The following is an 18,519-nucleotide window of genomic DNA, read 5'->3' on the forward strand; positions in this document are numbered from 1 at the left end:
AGAGAGCTGGAAAGAGGAGACGAGTTCATGTCTATATATTATGGCTGCCGGCATGGTGTATATTAGGGTCCATCTACACTTGGTAATTAATCTGCAGGATGTTCTACTTATGGTTGGATTAGAAAACCAAATTTAAGGCAGAAAATAAATAAAACATTAAAAGCATGTTGGCCTGCTGAATGGTTCGACTGAATTTTGGCCCAGAAGAGACAATTATTCCAACATATTGAAGCAGACTTAGAATAAAACAGAGTCTCTCAGCAGTTCTTTCTAAAAATACCAAAGATTTATTTAGGTCCAACAGAAGCTCACAGGCAGCTGCACTTCACAGACTGGGCAAGTTTATTTAAAGAGCTGGAGGGACTGGGGGTCAGGGTGGGGGTGCAGACGTCTATATACTGTATCTGCACTCTGACTTTATATCCACCACCACGTGAAGACTTGTAGAAAATTCGCTTCTTACTGTTACTTTTCAGAGCTTTACAGTGTATGGCAGCATTAGTAAGAAGATAGCAAACTGGAATCACACAAGGAAGGTTTAACTCCAAGCTATGTGACTAAACCCCCCAACACACACACACACACACACCCAAACAGCTGCATGATGTGAACCTGACATTTCCTGACCTGAAGGATTTAAACACTGACTGTACTCTTCTGTATGCAGGCTTCATGTCAGTCTACTTGTTTCTGATCCTTTCTGAAGGTTTTAATATAAATCAGTTTAAATAATTACACTGCTGGTGTGATTAGTTCTGGACTCTGTGTCGGGGAAGGATGATTCATCCATCCATATTCTATTTATCCAGGATCAGGCTGCGGGGGCAGAAGTTTAAGCAGGGAAGCCCAGACTTCCCTCTCACCCACCACTTCTTCCAGCTTATCTAAGGGAATCCTGAAGCATTCGCTGGCCAGATAAGGGATGTAGTCTCTCAAGCGTGTCCAGGGTCTCCTCCCAGTGGGACATGCTAAGAACACTTCAACAGAATCAATCCAGGATGCAAGAGAAGTACCTCTCAAACTCAACCATGATAAAAATGGCATCCTCAGATTCCTGGATAACATCTGTCTCAGTATTTGTAACTCTTCTCTGTCTTGATCCCCTCATATTCACAACCTCAGTATCATCCTCAACAATAAGCGGTCTTCTGAGAAACACATCAACCAGAACATTATCAGAACATCCAGTCTCTTTTCATCTTTTTCCTGCAACAGAGACCCTTGCCCTTGCTTTCGTCATGTCCACATCATCCTGTAAAGCTCGCCACAGAAAGCTTCAACACCTCCAAATCTCTGCTGCCCGCTTCCTCACATCTCCACTGTCCTCCGCAAACTCCACTGGCTTCCTCTTTCTGCAAAATCTCCTCACTTTCGAGCCCTCCATAACCTTTACCACCACCCCGCAGTCGCTTCTCCTCTGACACAAACCTTCAGGTCAGGACAAACACCAGGATTTTGGTCCTGTATGTATTTCATGCTGTACAGAAGCTCTAGACAAGAAGTGTGCCTGAGTTTTATTCGATAGTGTCAGGCTTCTCTGATCTTTCTCTCCAGTTTTAACCACTTTTTCCAGTCAACTTCATGTAATTGTGTTGCATCGTCATGATTCTTGCACCTGTGGATCCAGAAGCCCCTCTCCATAACACCCCCAACAGATGGTGTCCACCACCCCTCAAAGAAAAATTTACTGAAAGATTGAAAGAATCACAATTTTTGTAGTTTTATGTTTAAGTGTTGAAGCTTAAGCTGAGCAGGAGCGTCCTCACAAACCAAAAACACCATCTGTACAATTCAACTTTATTTAAAATGTGTTACAGAACAGAGACAAAGACAAACATCTAAGTGAACGTGTGGAGAAGTCCAACATCCACCTCACTTCTTCTTGAACCTGTGGAATAGAGTAGAGTCAGTCAGCTTCAGTTCTGAGCAGACATCTGAACTGCAGAGCATGTTCAGGACATCCTGGTTATCTCCAGGTTATGTTTGGTATCTTCCACAACTTCATCTAGATGTTATTACAATTATTTCTAAATTTAAAACTATTTCACAAACATTAAGCCAGAAAAACATCAAAGCATTCAAACAAAAACTGAAAAAATGTTGTATCAGCTGACTCTTCCACATCTTTCTTGTATAGAATGATGGAAATAACAAAGATGAACATTTCCCGTCCAGGCTTTGACCTGGAAAGACCAGAACACTCGAAACTTCTGAGCGTTTAAGACACACAAGATGTTACTGACCTGGAGCTGCCTGACCGCTTCCTGCCAAGTCCAAGTCGTTTCCTGTCTTCAAAGGATGGTCTGTAAGGATGAAGACAGGTAGTGAGACTGGCGTACTGGACAGGCGGATGTCCAGACGTTCAGTCAGTCAGACATCCAGAGGTTCAGTCAGTCACCCAGAGGTTCAGTCAGTCAGACACCCAGAGGTTCAGTCAGACATCCAGAGGTTCAGTCAGTCAGTCATCCAGAGGTTCAGTCAATCAGTCATCCAGAGGTTCAGTCAGTCAGACATCCAGATGGTCAGTCAGTCAGTCATCCAGAGGGTCAGTCAGACATCCAGAGGGTCAGTCAGACATCCAGAGGGTCAGTCAGTCAGACATCCAGAGGTTCAGTCAGACATCCAGAGGGTCAGTCAGACACCCAGAGGTTCAGTCAGACATCCAGAGGTTCAGTCAGACATCCAGAGGTTCAGTCAGACAGACATCCAGAGGTTCAGTCAGACATCCAGAGGTTCAGTCAGACAGACATCCAGAGGTTCAGTCAATCAGTCATCCAGAGGTTCAGTCAGTCAGACATCCAGATGGTCAGTCAGTCAGACATCCAGATGGTCAGTCAGTCAGTCATCCAGAGGTTCAGTCAGTCAGACATCCAGAGGTTCAGTCAGTCAGACATCCAGAGGTTCAGTCAGACAGACATCCAGAGGTTCAGTCAGACAGACATCCAGAGGTTCAGTCAGACAGACATCCAGAGGTTCAGTCAGACAGACATCCAGAGGTTCAGTCAGACAGACATCCAGAGGTTCAGTCAGACAGACATCCAGAGGTTCAGTCAGACAGACATCCAGAGGTTCAGTCAGTCAGTCATCCAGAGGTTCAGTCAGTCAGTCATCCAGAGGTTCAGTCAGTCAGTCATCCAGAGGTTCAGTCAGTCAGACATCCAGAGGTTCAGTCAGACAGACATCCAGAGGTTCAGTCAGACAGACATCCAGAGGTTCAGTCAGACAGACATCCAGAGGTTCAGTCAGACAGACATCCAGAGGTTCAGTCAGTCAGACATCCAGAGGTTCAGTCAGTCAGTCATCCAGAGGTTCAGTCAGTCAGACATCCAGAGGTTCAGTCAGTCAGTCATCCAGAGGTTCAGTCAGTCAGACATCCAGAGGTTCAGTCAGTCAGTCATCCAGAGGTTCAGTCAGTCAGACATCCAGAGGTTCAGTCAAACATCCAGAGGTTCAGTCAGACAGACATCCAGAGGTTCAGTGAAACATCCAGAGGTTCAGTCAGACAGACATCCAGAGGTTCAGTCAGACAGACATCCAGAGGTTCAGTGAAACATCCAGAGGTTCAGTGAAACATCCAGAGGTTCAGTGAAACATCCAGAGGTTCAGTCAGTCAGACATCCAGAGGGTCAGTCAGACATCCAGAGGTTCAGTCAGACAGACATCCAGAGGTTCAGTCAGACAGACATCCAGAGGTTCAGTCAGACAGACATCCAGAGGTTCAGTCAGTCAGTCATCCAGAGGTTCAGTCAGTCAGTCATCCAGAGGTTCAGTCAGTCAGTCATCCAGAGGGTCAGACAGACATCCAGAGGGTCAGTTAGACATCCAGAGGTTCAGTCAGTTAGACATCCAGAGGTTCAGTCAGTCAGACATCCAGAGGTTCAGTCAGTCAGACATCCAGAGGTTCAGTCAGTCGGACATCCAGAGGTTCAGTCAGTCGGACATCCAGAGGTTCAGTCAGTCGGACATCCAGAGGTTCAGTCAGTCGGACATCCAGAGGTTCAGTCAGTCGGACATCCAGAGGTTCAGTCAGTCAGACATCCAGAGGTTCAGTCAGTCAGACATCCAGAGGTTCAGTCAGTCAGACATCCAGAGGTTCAGTCAGTCAGACATCCAGAGGTTCAGTCAGTCAGACATCCAGAGGTTCAGTCAGTCAGTCATCCAGAGGTTCAGTCAGTCAGACATCCAGAGGTTCAGTCAGACAGACATCCAGAGGTTCAGTCAGACAGACATCCAGAGGGTCAGTCAGACAGACATCCAGAGGGTCAGTCAGACATCCAGAGGTTCAGTCAGTCAGACATCCAGAGGTTCAGTCAGTCAGACATCCAGAGGTTCAGTCAGTCAGACATCCAGAGGGTCAGTCAGTCAGACATCCAGAGGGTCAGTCAGTCAGACATCCAGAGGGTCAGTCAGTCAGACATCCAGAGGTTCAGTCAGACATCCAGAGGTTCAGTCAGACATCCAGAGGGTCAGTCAGACATCCAGAGGGTCAGTCAGACATCCAGAGGTTCAGTCAGACATCCAGAGGGTCAGTCTTACCCTGCTCTGTACTGTTTCAGAGTCTTCTTGCTTGTGTTCGTCAGCTCCTGATCAAATGTTGACTTCTTCTTTCCTCGTCCTGGTTTCTGGATGGCTGCTGCAGAGACACTTTGTTTAGGACATGTTTTCTGTGTGTGTGTGTGTGTGTGTGTGTGCGTGTGTGTTTGTGCGTGTGTGTGTGTGTGTGAATCTCTGCATGTGTTACCTGTAGTCTCTTCTTCACCCATCGCTCTCGCCCTCTTCGGCCGTCTCTCTCTCTTGGCCGCCCGCTCAGCAAACATTTGGGCCTTCAAGATCTCAAACTGAGCACGCTCCTCCGCCTGTGACATCACAGGGAGAAACATCCGACTGAGCATGCTCAGTGCATACCTTACACATTGACAACTGATTGACAGGTATCGTTACCGTCAGCTGTTGCTTCTTCTTTCCTTCTTTCAGGAACTTTTCTCTCTTTTTCTTTCCCCTCAGAGCGACGTCAAAGTCCTGCAGAGCCTTCGCCACTGAAACATAAACACAGTTACTAATTCATACTACACAGCACCACAGAGTACTACAGAGTACCAGAGTACTACACAGTACCTCAGAGTACTACACAGCACCACAGAGGACTACAGAGTACTACAGAGTACTACACAGCACCACAGAGTACTACAGAGTACCAGAGTACTACACAGTACCTCAGAGTACTACAGAGTACTACACAGTACCACAGAGGACTACAGAGTACTACAGAGTACTACACAGCACCACAGAGTACTACAGAGTACCAGAGTACTACACAGCACCACAGAGTACTACAGAGTACCAGAGTACTACACAGTACCTCAGAGTACTACAGAGTACTACACAGTACCACAGAGGACTACAGAGTACTACAGAGTACTGCAGAGTTAAAACACTGAACTGAGTATTTCTACTCACTGCGACTTTGTTTTCTTTCTTGTTGAGTCTGAAACCAAACCCGCTGTGATTGACAGGGGGCGGAGCCATCAAGACGCTTCTGAGCCACGCTCAACTAAACACACACACACACACACACACACACACACACATAAACACCTTTCATTTCAGCGCAGACTAAAAGCGTCATCTTTCAGTAAAAAAAAAAAAACCAAAAGTTCCAGTAAACAGATCTTAATAAGATGCCTAAACCTGATAAGACCTGGCTCGGTGGTCTCAGTGGTTTACGCTGCAGCAAAGTTAACTATGAGGTTTTACATCCAGTCACTACTTGTAACCATAACAACATGATGGGATGCATCCTCCAGGTTCTCATAATCTCCAGTCTGAGAAAATCTCAGATTTAATGTTCACACAATTTTATATGTATCAATATATTAATAAAAGTTGGGACGTTGTGTAAAACGTACACTACCAGTCAAAAATTTGAATTTAATTAATTATTTTAGGAATTTCATTCTCTTTTTAATACCTAGAGTAAAATGATATGCTAATTATTTTCAACCAATGCTAAACTGCATACATTACGAAGACAAGATATTTAATCTTCTTACCAATGAACTTTTTTTGTAATTGTGAACGTAAATATGATACAGGATCAATCAATGAACCAATAAATCTCATTGATCAGACGTTTGATTTTGGTTTCAAAGGGGAAATACTACTTAAACTCCAACTGAGATCTTACTTTTTCTACTAAGGGCTCTACTTTTTGTTGAGGGTTCTACTCAGGGTTCTCCTGAGGTTTCTGGTGGACTTTTGGCTGAAAGTCAGACGGGAGGTGAACAAATGTACACATGACCAGCCGTGCAGGTGAGCAGGCTTACAGGTTAAAAAGTGTGCATCTTACCTTTGCCTCAGATGCAGCCAGCTCTTTCTCTTCTTTCTCCAGCTTCATCACAGCTTCCACATCTTTCTCCAGTTTGGAAATGAGATCTCTGAACTTCAGGATGACCTCTGCACAGAGTTCAGGCACAGTTTACAGACAAGTAACCACAGCAGGTGACGTCATGTTCACTTCTGGTGAGCAGACCTGCTGGCAGGACGCGAGCCTTCACACTGTTTTTGGCAGACTTCACAACTTCTTTCAGCATCTTCCTCTCAGACTCTCCGACCAAAGACACGGAGCGTCCTGACCGGCCGGCTCTGGCCGTCCGACCCACTCGGTGGACGTAATGTTTGACCGTTGAAGGCATGGTGAAGTTGATTACCTGCAGCAGGAAGAAAATTTTAGTTCAGACACCTAAAGACACGGAAAACACGTCCTCGGAAACTGAAATGCGTCCACACCATAGACTACAGTCTATAAAAAGATGGACGGAGCCTCCGTGACGTCACCCATAGGTTTCTGAAGAGCTTCAGCTCGGTGGGCGGTTCCTACCATCACCATCTTGGCAGAGGATGCGTGTCGTCTCGCCCAGAAAATACATATATGGGCAAAGAGGTGGAGCTAAGAGGGTAGCTGTGAGCGTCATGGTGGATGATTGACATCGAGCGAACTCCAAGTTTTCTGTAGCTAATAGCTAACAGAGCTAACCTGGAGATAACGGGAGCTAACCAGCTAACGGAGGTAAGCGGGCTAAAGCTAAGTCACGTTGTTAACCGGCTAAAAACCGCAGTTGTTCTGCGTTCTTCTTACTTGAAGAGGGAGATACCTGTCAATCAAAAGCACACGCCCCCAAATATGCCGAACTTCGAGATTAAATTACTTTTAAACGGGCGAGTTAGGAAAAAATTCACTCCCCCACAGTTGTCATGAAGGTAAACCTGACTTATTAAACCTAAAATGGATTTTTGAACCAGGCTGTAAACATGTTTATTTCTGCAGTGAAGTTGGTCTTTTTAACATGGGAGTCTATGGGGATTTGCTCTGTTTTGCAGCCCCTGGTGGATGAAGGGGGAACTGCAGTTTTATGCACTTCCACATCGGCTTCACTTTTAACCGCCGGAGGTTGCCGCTTGGTCTGCACGTGATTTGATCACTGAATAAATTACGGAAACGAAGAAATCAGGAAACAAACCAAACTGCCAAATTACAACCGTGTTTATAAAAGCAAATATTAATCTGAAGTTTTTTGGTCTAATAACAAAACTTCAGAGTTTAGGTGTCTTTATCACGACTGTGTTTTGAATTTTACAGTCAAAAATATGTCACACGGTCACAGGACTCATCAGTGTCCATGTACAGTCCAGCTAGTCTGGAACTCGTCAGAAGAACCACAGTGTGTTTGTTTCTTACCGTTTTCACACCATCAATGTCTAAACCTCGAGCCGCCACATCCGTCGCCACCAAGACATCAATCTGCTCGTCTTTGAAACGCCTAGACAAGAAGACATCATTAATGAAAGGAACACAAGAGTAACACAGAGAACAAAGAAAAAGAGTAAATAAGAAGAACCTGAGGTTCTCCAGTCTCTGGTTCTGGCTCAGTTCTCCATGCAGCTCTCCGACCTTCAGGCCCATCAGTCCCAGCAGGATGTGCAGTCTATGTGCCTGTTTCCTCGTCTGAGTGAACACCATCACGTGATCCTGGAAGGTCCGAGTCAGCAGAGCTGGGAACAAACAGAGCAGTCAGTGGCTGCAGGACACCATGGTGAAACAGGACCACAGCAGGTCCAGACCACAACCAGAACAGGACCCCGGCAGTACCTACCTGCCACCACGGCCTCTCGGTCTCCTTCTCTGTGAGGTCGGATTCTGACAAATTCCTGCCGCAGGTACGGAGCCACGTCGGTGTTGCTGTTCACAAAGATCCTGACTGGCTGCTTCAGCGACACGGCGGCCAGATCCTTTACCTGCATACAGGTCACATGACTTACATACTCTCATAGAGGCAGGTCACTTGACTCCGGTGAAGTCTTTGACACCGGGATGTTTGGTTTGCTTGTGGCTTAAGCTTGTTCCATTCTCCACGAGAAGCAAGAGAACAAGAAAAAACTTCTTGTTCGTCAGGTCCATACATCCTCCAGGAGAAGCAGGTCTGCAGCGGGGAGGGCTCACTGTGGGGGGGGGGGGGGGGGGGGGGGGGGGGGGGGGGGCAGATGTCTGCTTTTATGTACACTGAACCCGGTTGTTACCTCCGCCAGGTTACGTTTTTCCCGGCGTCGTCGTGTTTAAGATAACTCAAAAGGTTACAGACGGATTTTTATAAATATTTCAAGAGTTGTTGCAAATGTAAAAATGAACTGATTAAATTCTGGCGGTGATCAGGATCACCGTTTGGATCCAGAAATGTTTTAAAAGGATTCTTTAACATCATGCTTGGTGGAGGTTTCCGCTCTGAGTGTTTTTCTAGTTTCATATTTAAGGAACAACTTCGTCTGTGGCGGGGCGGGTCGTGCACGCGGCTGGGCGGGTCGTGCACGCGGCTGGGCGGGTCGTGCACGCGGCTGGGCGGGTCGTGCACGCGGCTGGGCAGGTCGTGCACGCGGCTGGGCGGGTCGTGCACGCGGCAGGGCGGGTCGTGCACGCGGCTGGGTCCGAGTGTTTTAACGCCACATGTAAAAATGTTTCTCACCACTTCGATCAGCTGTTTTATCAAAACAATCCGTTTTACCTGCAACAGCAAAAACGTGGAAGCAGCAACTCCGCTTCCTGCTTTTTACAGTTTTAACGACGCCCACCTCAACTGTCCGACCAATCACACGATACGTCTCGGAACCCGCAGGGAAAAAAGTTCTTCCAGCCCGATGTGTCGAGAACTGTCTTCAAACACGTCCGTGAGAACAAAATGACGTCATTTTCTTCTCGGAGCCTCGAGAACAAGGAAAAAGCTCTCGCTTCTCGTGAAGGATGTAATAAGTTTTACTGTTCTCCTGTTCTGCTTTCCATTAAAACCATGGCAACCGTTAAACTGCTACCGATATGTGTCTATGACACCATCATCATGTGACTCATCTGCTGTATATTCATTTGTTCTACTTACATAATTATCATAAAAAGGTCCATATAATTCATCTGATTTCTTGATGTACTTGTAAATGGCACAGCTGTCTGTCTCTGTGACAAAATATTTTTGTTGCAGAAACTGGTGGGAGGGGCTTAAGTGGGCCTTCCACAATGGGAACGACCAGGTGTAGGAATGTACCTCTTCTGACATGGTGGCAGAGAACAGCATCGTCTGTCTGTTGTAGGAACACAGCCTGATGATCTCCTTCATCTGCTCTTCAAAGTACTCATCCAGCATCCTGAAAGAACCAAACAGAACCAGACCACCCAGGTAAGTCTGCTGATGGAGACCCGTTCTCCTGCTCAGGCGTGGAGTTTCACCTGTCGGCCTCGTCCAGAATCAGGATCTCGATGTGGGTCAGCTCAAAGCTCGGCGTGTTGTGTAGGTGATCGATCAGTCGGCCCGGTGTAGCTATCAGAACATCTGGACCTGCCCTCAGTGCTGCCTCCTGAGACTTCAGGTCTAAACCACCTGAAGATATGGAACCGCAACCGGTTAGCTGAGGTCCACGTCAAGACCGGAGTCCAGCACGCATCTGGACTCTTAATATAAACATACCAACAGCCAGGCAGGTGGTGATGGAGGTGAACTGGGCCAGCTGGCGGGCCACAGAGTGAACTTGGATCCCCAACTCTCTGGTGGGAACCAGAACCAAAACCCGAGTCACCTGGGATGTCCTGGGTTTATAAACCAAACGCTCCAACACAGGCAACATGAAGGCGGCCGTCTTTCCTGAGGAGGGAAATCATTTGGTAAAGAAACCCGTCCCAAAACCACAAACCCGTCCCAGAATGCTGCCTGTACCTGTCCCAGTAGCAGCACAGGCGCACAGGTCTTTGCCCAGCAGGCCGACTGGGACGCAGGCCTTCTGGATCGGGGTTGGCTGCTTGAAGCCTAAAGCTGTTACAGCCTGCAGGAAGACAAGAACCACGACAGAACGCCAGCAGTTTGAGAACACCTGGTGGGCCGACCCAAAGATGGAACAAAGACTTCCACAGTTCAGGTTCTGGTTCTAATGGAAACCAGTAGCTCTATTTCCTGGGTCTGGCTGGAACCTGGACCCGGCCTGAATTGAACCAGTGGGCTCTGTGATTGGTGAAGAGAAATCTGTTTTACCTTCAGGATGGGTCTGGACAGGTTCATGTCATCAAACGTCAGCTGATCATCGTACTGAGATGCATCTTCACAGAACGTCTGCTGAGCCTAAACACACATAAACACCGTTACCACGGTAACGTGATGTACAAACCCTGACATCAGCCGCTCTTCTTCCTCACCTCCTCCTCGGCCTTCCTCTTCCTGCCACGGCGTTCCTTCTCTCTCAGGGTGTCTGACAGGAGAGAGACAACGAAAAGAGTCAAATCCTGAAGTTGTTTTACGAACAGAATCAAATCAGAAACAGAGATCTGAAACTTCTAGAAGCTGCATTTTCCAAGAACAATACCGCTGACAGAATGTTTCGTTAACATGGTTTAATATCAAGACAAATAACTGGAGATTTGATGTCAGGACAGCACAAAGAAAACGATTTTGTCTACATATTAAAATAAAAACTGACAGATCCACCTGATTTGGTCAGAACCTCTTCATCACTAGAACCAAACTCGTCTTCTTCATCTTCCTCATCATCATCATCATTATCCTCATCGTCTTCATCGCAACGATCAGCTGGCTCATCTTTTATCTCTTGATCTTCCTCCTCCTCGGTCTTCCCTAATGAACCTTCAGCAGCAACACTCTGAGATGATTTCTCCTGCAGGTCAAAGTAAAACTCTTAGGAAGTAAAATATCACAGGACAGGAAGTAGAACCCCCACAGGTCAGGATGGCAAGTTTATTTACCATATTTTCACGACCATAAGGCGCACATAAAAGTCTTAGATTTTCTTCAAAATGTGCGGCGCGCCCTATAGTGCAGTGCGCCCTTTGTGTGCGTGTTGTTGTTGTTGTTGTAATCGGACGTAGTAGAGAACACCATGAGAACGTTAAAGGGTGAAGTGTGGGCGTTGATCGCATATAAAAGAACAGGTATGTGCGTTATGCAGAACACCTTTTTCTAACAACCCTGAAAATGGCAAAAAGACACGCTTATGAAGCACAGTTTAAACTGAAGGCCATCAACTACACCAAGCAACATGGAAATCGAGCAGCCGAGAGAGAATTTAAGATTAATGAATCGATGGTTCGCAAGTGGAGGAAGATGGAAAACGAGCTCCGACAGGTAAAGAAGACGCAGCTGAGTTTCAGTGGACATAAGGCAAGGTGGCCCGAGTTGGAGGACAGACGCTTGGGCTAACGTGTCGGCTGGCACTGTTGTCCGCGCTTTCGCAAAAGCCGGCATCATTTCAGAGGAGCCGCACGGCACGGAAAGTGACTCTGACAGTGAAGAAAGTGAAGCTCGCATGTTTGCTGGAGATTTAGCGCAGCTGTTCAATTCAGAAACAGAGGATGAGGACTTTGATGGGTTTGACTGATGACGATTACCGGTAAAAAATGTGAATACCAAACTCAGTTTTGGTCCCGGTCTATTTTTAAATACGCACACTTGTGTGCTTGTTTTATCCGTGTGTTTTACCATGCCCGCGCCGATGATTGATTGATGATTAAAAAATGTTTGTACTTTAATCAATACTTAAATAAAGCACAACCAAACCCGGTTTTGCTCCTGCTCTATTTTTAAAAAGGCATACTTGTATGCTTGTGTGCACTGAGAACGTTAGAGGGGGATTGTACCGTGGGCGTGGATTGTACCGGTATATAAAACCCGTGCCCTATGGTCAGGTGCGCCTTATGTATGTGTTAAACACAGAAAGGGCGCACATAACTGAGACTGCGCCTTTTAGTACGGTGCGCCTTATGGTCGTGAAAATACGGTATATAGCACCACTTAACAACAGGGTTTTACAGAGACAAAACATCAGAAAAAAAAAGAAGCATTAAAAATTAAAACATGAAAGAAATGAAAAAGAAACTTCATTAAATAAAGAAACACACAGATTTGGACTTAAAATGAACTCGAAATAGCTTTGATTAAAAACGACTGAAATGCAGCAGAGAACAGGAGGTTCTTTAAACTAGATCTAAATAAACTGAGTGTTTCAGCCGATCTGAGACTTTCTGGGAGTTTGTTCCAGACATGTGGAGCATAGAAGCTGAATGCAGATTTTCCATGTCTCGTTTAACTCTATTCACTGATAAAACATAATAAACTGATCCCAATGATGAGTGGGGTCTGTAGGTACACAATGGGACTGACCCCTCTGATGTACTTTGGTCCTAAACCATTCAGAGCTTTATAGACCAGCAGCAGAACTTAAAAGTCTATCCTCTGACAGACAGGCAGCCAGTGAAAAAGCCTCAGAACTGGACTGATGTGGTCCACTTTCTTGGTTTTAGGGAGGACTCAAGCAGAGTTCTGAATTAGCTGCAAGTGTAGATTTCTTAGGAAGACCAGTAAAAACACCGTTACGGTCATCAAGCTGACTAAAGATGAAAACATGGACAGGAAGTAGAATCGGCTCCATGAACTCACCTCAGTTTTCCTCTTCTTCCGGATTTTCTCTATTTTTTGGTCCAGAGTCGTGATGGTTCTCTGCAGACAGAAACATGGCATCAGACTGCTGAAGACTATATTCAGGGTTCTACTGCAGGTTCTATTGTACTCTACCTTTTTCTTGAGTTGCTTCAGGACATCACTCATGGTCCAATCATCATCCACGTTCAGTCCATCTCTTTCTCCAAACTCAAAGTCACAGTTAAAGTCTTTTGACACGTGGCTTCCAAACTTCTTCTTCCTGTTTAGGACAATTGGTTCCTCCTGCAAGAAGAAACACAAAAGCTGGTTTAAAAAAAGTAATCAGCTGATATATACAGTTGTGCTCATATTTATTCATACTCTTTCATTAAAGAAGGAAAAAAACAGCTGCCTGTAAAATAAGCTGAAATTGTCTAAAGTAATAATAAATTTTAAAAAAATTATGACAGTCATTACATTATTTTCTAATTCTGGTTCAATTGAAATATATTTTTAAATGTAACAAATGATATAATTTATTACATATTACATCAGCCATAAACTAATATTTAGTTGAACAATCCTTGAATGTTTCCGCTCCAGTCAGGTGTTTTCTGTTCCTCTCAGTCAGACTTCTGCACCTGTTGACAGGTATTTTGTCCCACTGTTCAACAGAAAAGTGCTCCAATTTTTCCAGGACCAATTTTTTTTTTCTTTTTTTTTTCTTCCTTCAACTCAATTAAATGAAAGAACAGTGTATTATTTTACTAAATTATATTTTTTAGTTATTGTTCCTTTTTAAAGTCTCCAGTTATTTGAGTGACTGTTGTAAATTCAACCTTTTCTTTAATAGAAGGGGATGAATACATATGAGCACAACTGTAGTCTGTACACACTGATCTCTCTTGCAGGTCCACATCAGACAGTACTTTTACTGGGTAGGAGTAGTATAAGCTGGATGTAAATGTACGTAAATGCATGATGTCACAGCAGTCTGACTGTCTTTGAATTGTAAAGAAGAAGAATGCAATACAGAAACAAAATAGTGGACATCAAGCAGTTTGTACTCTTTCTTCTTGGCATGTGGATTTAAGCAGCCAAAAGCTCTTATAGGAGAGAAATCCACAGACCAGCAGAATAGGTCCAAAACGAAGGAATGTACAGTATATCCAAGGCCGGATTATCCCATGGGCATTAAGGGCACAGGCCCAGGGGCCCACACCCACTTGGGGCCCAGCTGTTTGGACATAAAACAAAATGTACATAAAAGCCAGATAGTTTCACCACAGTGTCTAGTGTTCTGCTATTGGTATCATTGGCTGAGAGATGTTAGAAATGTTGTTTCACAGTGTATCATTCACAATTTTAACAATGTTACGGTGGGGAAGTGGGGCCTGTGGGATACACTCTGCCCAGGGGCCTGTACACTTTTAATCCAGCCCTGAGTTTATCATAACAGTGTAGGGCTCTGGTCCCTTCCACTGGACCTCTTTGAGAAAACAGTGGAGGTAGGCAGCCCTTAATGTTACTGGTTACGTCTCCAAAGACCTCTCCTGGATAACCAACATCACTGCAGCATGACTGGGGTTTTTCTTTCTTTTTAATAAAGTAACAAATTCTCAGTTCCTTGACATCAGAAGAAACATTATGACTATATAGGACTAATGTTCAGTGTTTCTGTTACTCAGATTACCATGGTGACCCTAAATCCAGCTGCTGAACATGTCTTTAGTTGTTGTTGTTGTATGTATGTTGTTTGTCTCATTTTGTGCTGATGCTGGTTCGTGTTTCAGACAACATGCAGGTTATTATGGGATGACGTCAGAGCTGAATGTTAATGAAGAGGAGAAAAAGTGTTCTGATTGGTTCCTGCAGACTGTTTCTGGTCTTCGATAGTTAATTATAAACAATTAATTAATCATACAAACAAAAGCATAGTGTTGTTTTTTTTCTGTTTGCTGTTTACCAGCCGGCAATGAGCAACCCTGCTCGGGTCCAATCCCCCTCCAGTCTGACCCAGTTCCGACACACTCACCTCCTGCTCGGACTCGGTGTCGGGTTCTTCGGGACTCTGGTCCTCGTCCTGGATTGTCCCGATCATCCCGAACTGCTCCAACATGTTTCCTGGACTGTGGACACAGTCTAGACCAGATTCTGCAGCGCTCCTTCTACACACGTGTGTTGACGGAAGCCGGAAGCGAAAGCCGCTGGTTTCCGGGTCACGCCACTTACTCGAGGAGTGGTCTGTTTTTGGAGGCTTTGGCGCCACCTGTCGTTGCTGAGTTCACAGACATCCACCAAACTGCGTCCCAGTCCAGCAGCGATGATGTCTGTTTCATCTATAGACTGTATATGAAAGATGAACGGAGCCTTCGGAGGTTAAAAGTGAAGCCTTTGTGGAAGTGTATAAAACTGCAGTTCTCCCTTCATCCCGTAGGGGCTAAAAACAGAGCAAATCCCCATAGACTCCCATGTTAAAAAGACCAACTTCCCAGCAGAAATAAACATGTTTAAAACCTGGTTCAAAGATCCATTTTAGGTTTAATAGGTCAGGTTTACCTTCATGACAACTGTGGGGGGGGGGGGGGGGGGGGGGGGGGGGGGGGTGTTTCTAAATTGCCTGTTTAAAAGTAATTTAATGTCGAAATTCGGCATTTTTAGGGGCGTGTCCGTTTGATTGACAGGTACCCGATCTCCCGCTTCAAGAAGAACTAGAACAACTGCGGTTTTTAGCCGGTTAACAACGTGACTTAGCTTTAGCCTGCCTACCGTTAGCTGGTTAGCTCCTGTTATCTCCAGGTTAACTCGGTTAGCTCTTAGCTACAGGCAGCTCGGAGTTCGCTCGATGTCAATCATCCACCATGACGCTTCCTACCATCACCATGCCAAGATGGTGATGGTAGGAACCGCCCACCGAGCTTCAATTCAGCTCTTCAGAAATCCAGGGGTGACATCACGGAGGCAACGTCCATCTTTTTATATACAGTCTATGGTTTCATCACTGTGGGCAGGGCCGGATTAAAAGTGCACAGGCCCCTGGGCAGAGAGTGTCCCACGGGCCCCACTTCCCCACCGCAACATTGTGAAAACTGTGAATGATACAGTGTGAAATGACATTTCTAACGCCTCTCAGCAGGTGGTACCAATAGCAGTACACTACACACTGTGGTATAGCTATCTGGCTTTTATGTACATTTTGTTTCATGTCCAAACTGCTGGTGTATGCCCCATGTGGGCCCCACAAGTCTCCAAACGGGCCCCAAGTGAGCGTGGGTCCATAATGCCCATTGAATAATCCATCCTTGACTGTGGGACAGGATAGATACTATTTTGAGCATCACTTCTTTCTGCATCCTCATGCTTTTTCTGAAGTGATTTGGGGGTCTATCACTGATTCTCCTGGCTGACCATTGCTAGAGGTGTCCATCATCAACATCAGCCGATGACTTTCTGAGATATTTCCCCACTTAGCATTTCTATTAAAACATCTGAAAACCGCTCAGCTTCACTGTCACCTTCTACTGCAGCAGAGTTCCTAATCAGCCAATTACTTTACTAATTCCTAGATTAAGTGGGCTTCCATGTTCTGGTTTTCACCAGTAGTAATTTAGTTTTCTTTCAGAAGATAATGTGTTCCTGGTAAATGTACTCAAACACAATCACATCTCTTGATTCTGACACTTCAGCACTAATCTCACATGCATCACCTTTCTTTTCAAAGAGATTATCAACGCTGCCATTGTAATTGAAAAGATATACTCATTTATTTTGGGTGCATCCTTTTAGACAGGAGGGAAAAAGAGAAAAAAACATTGTAAAAAAAAGAGTTAAACAACAACATGATTTAATTTTACAAACTGACTGATGTGATGATCTCATCTGTTTTAAACATTCATTCATTCATTCATTTTCCGAACCGCTTATTCCAATTCAGGGTCGCGGGGAAGCTGGAGGCTATCCCAGCTGGCTTTGGGCGACAGGCAGGGTACACCCTGGACAGCTCGCCAGTCCATCGCAGGGCCACACAGAGAGACAAACAACCACTCATTCTCACACTCATTCCTAGGGGCAATTTAGAGTGACCAATTAACCTAACATGCATGTCTTTGGATGGTGGGAGGAAGCCGGAGAACCTGGAGAGAACCCACGCATACACCGGGAGAACATGCAAACTCCACACAGAAAGGCCACTGACCAAACCAGCCAAGGATCAAACCAGTGACCTTCTTGCTGTGAGGCCACAGTGCTAACCACTGCGCCACTGTGCAGCCCCTGTTTTAAACATGTTCATCATAATAAAGTTAATGTGTGTTTTATGAAATATTTTACAGATTCAGATCTTTGATCGATTCAATAAACATTAAATCTGATTCTGACTCCTCTCTAAACATGCTGAAAATGATGCTGACCAACAAACTTTTCTTCTCTGAACTAGAAAAGATTCTTTAGCTGACAAAGAACGAAACTAAATTTAACGTAATCAACGAGTGACTTGTACCTGATGAAAGTTCATCTGACTCTAGACAACAGTGATGATTTGATTGATTCGGAGATATTTATGAACTAATCAGATAATGATAGATTTTTCTCCTTGTAAATCATCTCCATCCCTGTCATCACCTCTGACCCCTCAGATGTATTGAATAATGCAGCTTTAGCTGGGTCGTAGTTTGTTATTTCTTCACAGTCTGTATGTCCTTTGGTCTGATTTTCATCTTTCTCTTCCTCATGGCACCAAAATGCTTTGAGTTGGTCATCAACTTTGATTGTCTTTGCCCAGCAAATAATCCATTATCAATGGAGCTCAACTCTGATAACTGCAGTCACCATGGCAACTGCTGACCAAAAGCGTGCCAGATATTTCACTCCACTGGAGTGAGAGTTTCTCATACAAACATATGAAGAATACGAAGAGGTTTTCCAAAAGAATAAAAAAGAAGACTGCTGCTGCCACTAAAGAGAACGAAAGCTCATGAAAGAAAACTTCTGCCTGAGTCAGTATGTGAGTTGGAAGTGACTTAATATTTAACTTGTTTAAAATGATAGCATGTGGAAGAAAATTGTAAGTTTTGCACGCAAAAGAAAAAACCTCTGAAAGTGCAATTGAGTCATACAAATAATCAAAATAATGGCTAAAACTTAACAAAATGTACATATTAAAAATGAAAATATTGATGGTTAAATTTTCAATTGTATTTATGTTCGAATCTAGAGGTGAAAAACAATCAAAGGTAGATTATTAGATGGAGCATCTTTTGTCAGTATTTCACAAAAGCTGACATACAAAGTAAATATTCACTGATGTTTCTACATCCAGTAATTTAAACACCCAAACAAATATTTATTAACACTTATAGTAGCCTACATCTTCTTTCACCTAATGTACAGAATTCCTTTGTTAACACAAACATAAAGCAGAGCACATGCAGCTAAAACTGACTAAACACTGCTATAGCCTATTCATGGGTTTCATGTGACGTCACTGCGTTTCAGCGGCGCCATCTTTAGGACTGTCCTGAGACCAGAAGTTTTGCTAAGTAATGCAAAAATATTGTAAGAA

The 18,519-nt window shown here is 44.7% G+C and overlaps 1 protein-coding gene across 2 annotated transcripts; it reads right to left on the reverse strand.

Moving 5' to 3' along the window:
• Positions 1-1,782: 1,782 nt before the first annotated feature.
• ddx27 (DEAD (Asp-Glu-Ala-Asp) box polypeptide 27) lies at positions 1,783-15,127 on the reverse strand. Of its 2 annotated transcripts, none has more exons than XM_079242798.1 (21): positions 14,995-15,127; positions 13,113-13,262; positions 12,978-13,037; positions 11,013-11,199; positions 10,724-10,776; positions 10,563-10,649; positions 10,251-10,356; positions 10,005-10,178; positions 9,767-9,917; positions 9,585-9,684; positions 8,151-8,292; positions 7,896-8,049; positions 7,736-7,817; positions 6,530-6,707; positions 6,347-6,453; positions 5,458-5,551; positions 4,942-5,036; positions 4,742-4,856; positions 4,537-4,630; positions 2,244-2,303; positions 1,783-1,888 (listed from the first exon to the last, which is right to left on the reverse strand). In XM_079242798.1, the coding sequence occupies exons 1-21, from the start codon at positions 15,076-15,078 to the stop codon at positions 1,873-1,875; spliced, it is 2,289 nt and encodes a 762-aa protein (XP_079098924.1). In that variant the 5' UTR covers positions 15,079-15,127; the 3' UTR covers positions 1,783-1,872. The 2 variants fall into 2 exon arrangements, with proteins under 2 accessions (XP_079098924.1, XP_079098923.1); XM_079242797.1 differs by having other exon boundaries at positions 4,537-4,633.
• Between the last annotated feature and the right edge of the window lie 3,392 nt (positions 15,128-18,519).

Source organism: Telmatherina bonti (genome assembly GCF_933228915.1).
Source record: "Telmatherina bonti genome assembly, chromosome: 6".
In the NCBI taxonomy this organism is placed as follows: domain Eukaryota; kingdom Metazoa; phylum Chordata; class Actinopteri; order Atheriniformes; family Telmatherinidae; genus Telmatherina; species Telmatherina bonti.

Excerpts from the sequence above, each read along its gene's own strand:
- ddx27 (XM_079242797.1), bottom strand. The coding sequence starts at position 15,078 with ATGTTGGAGCAGTTCGGGATGATCGGGACAATCCAGGACGAGGACCAG. Across the intron at positions 11,200-12,977 it reads GGAAGAAGAGGAAAACTGAG|GAGAAATCATCTCAGAGTGT; the intron begins GTGAGTTCATGG and ends TTTGACCTGCAG. Across the intron at positions 8,293-9,584 it reads CTGCCACCATGTCAGAAGAG|GTAAAGGATCTGGCCGCCGT; the intron begins GTACATTCCTAC and ends ACCTGTATGCAG.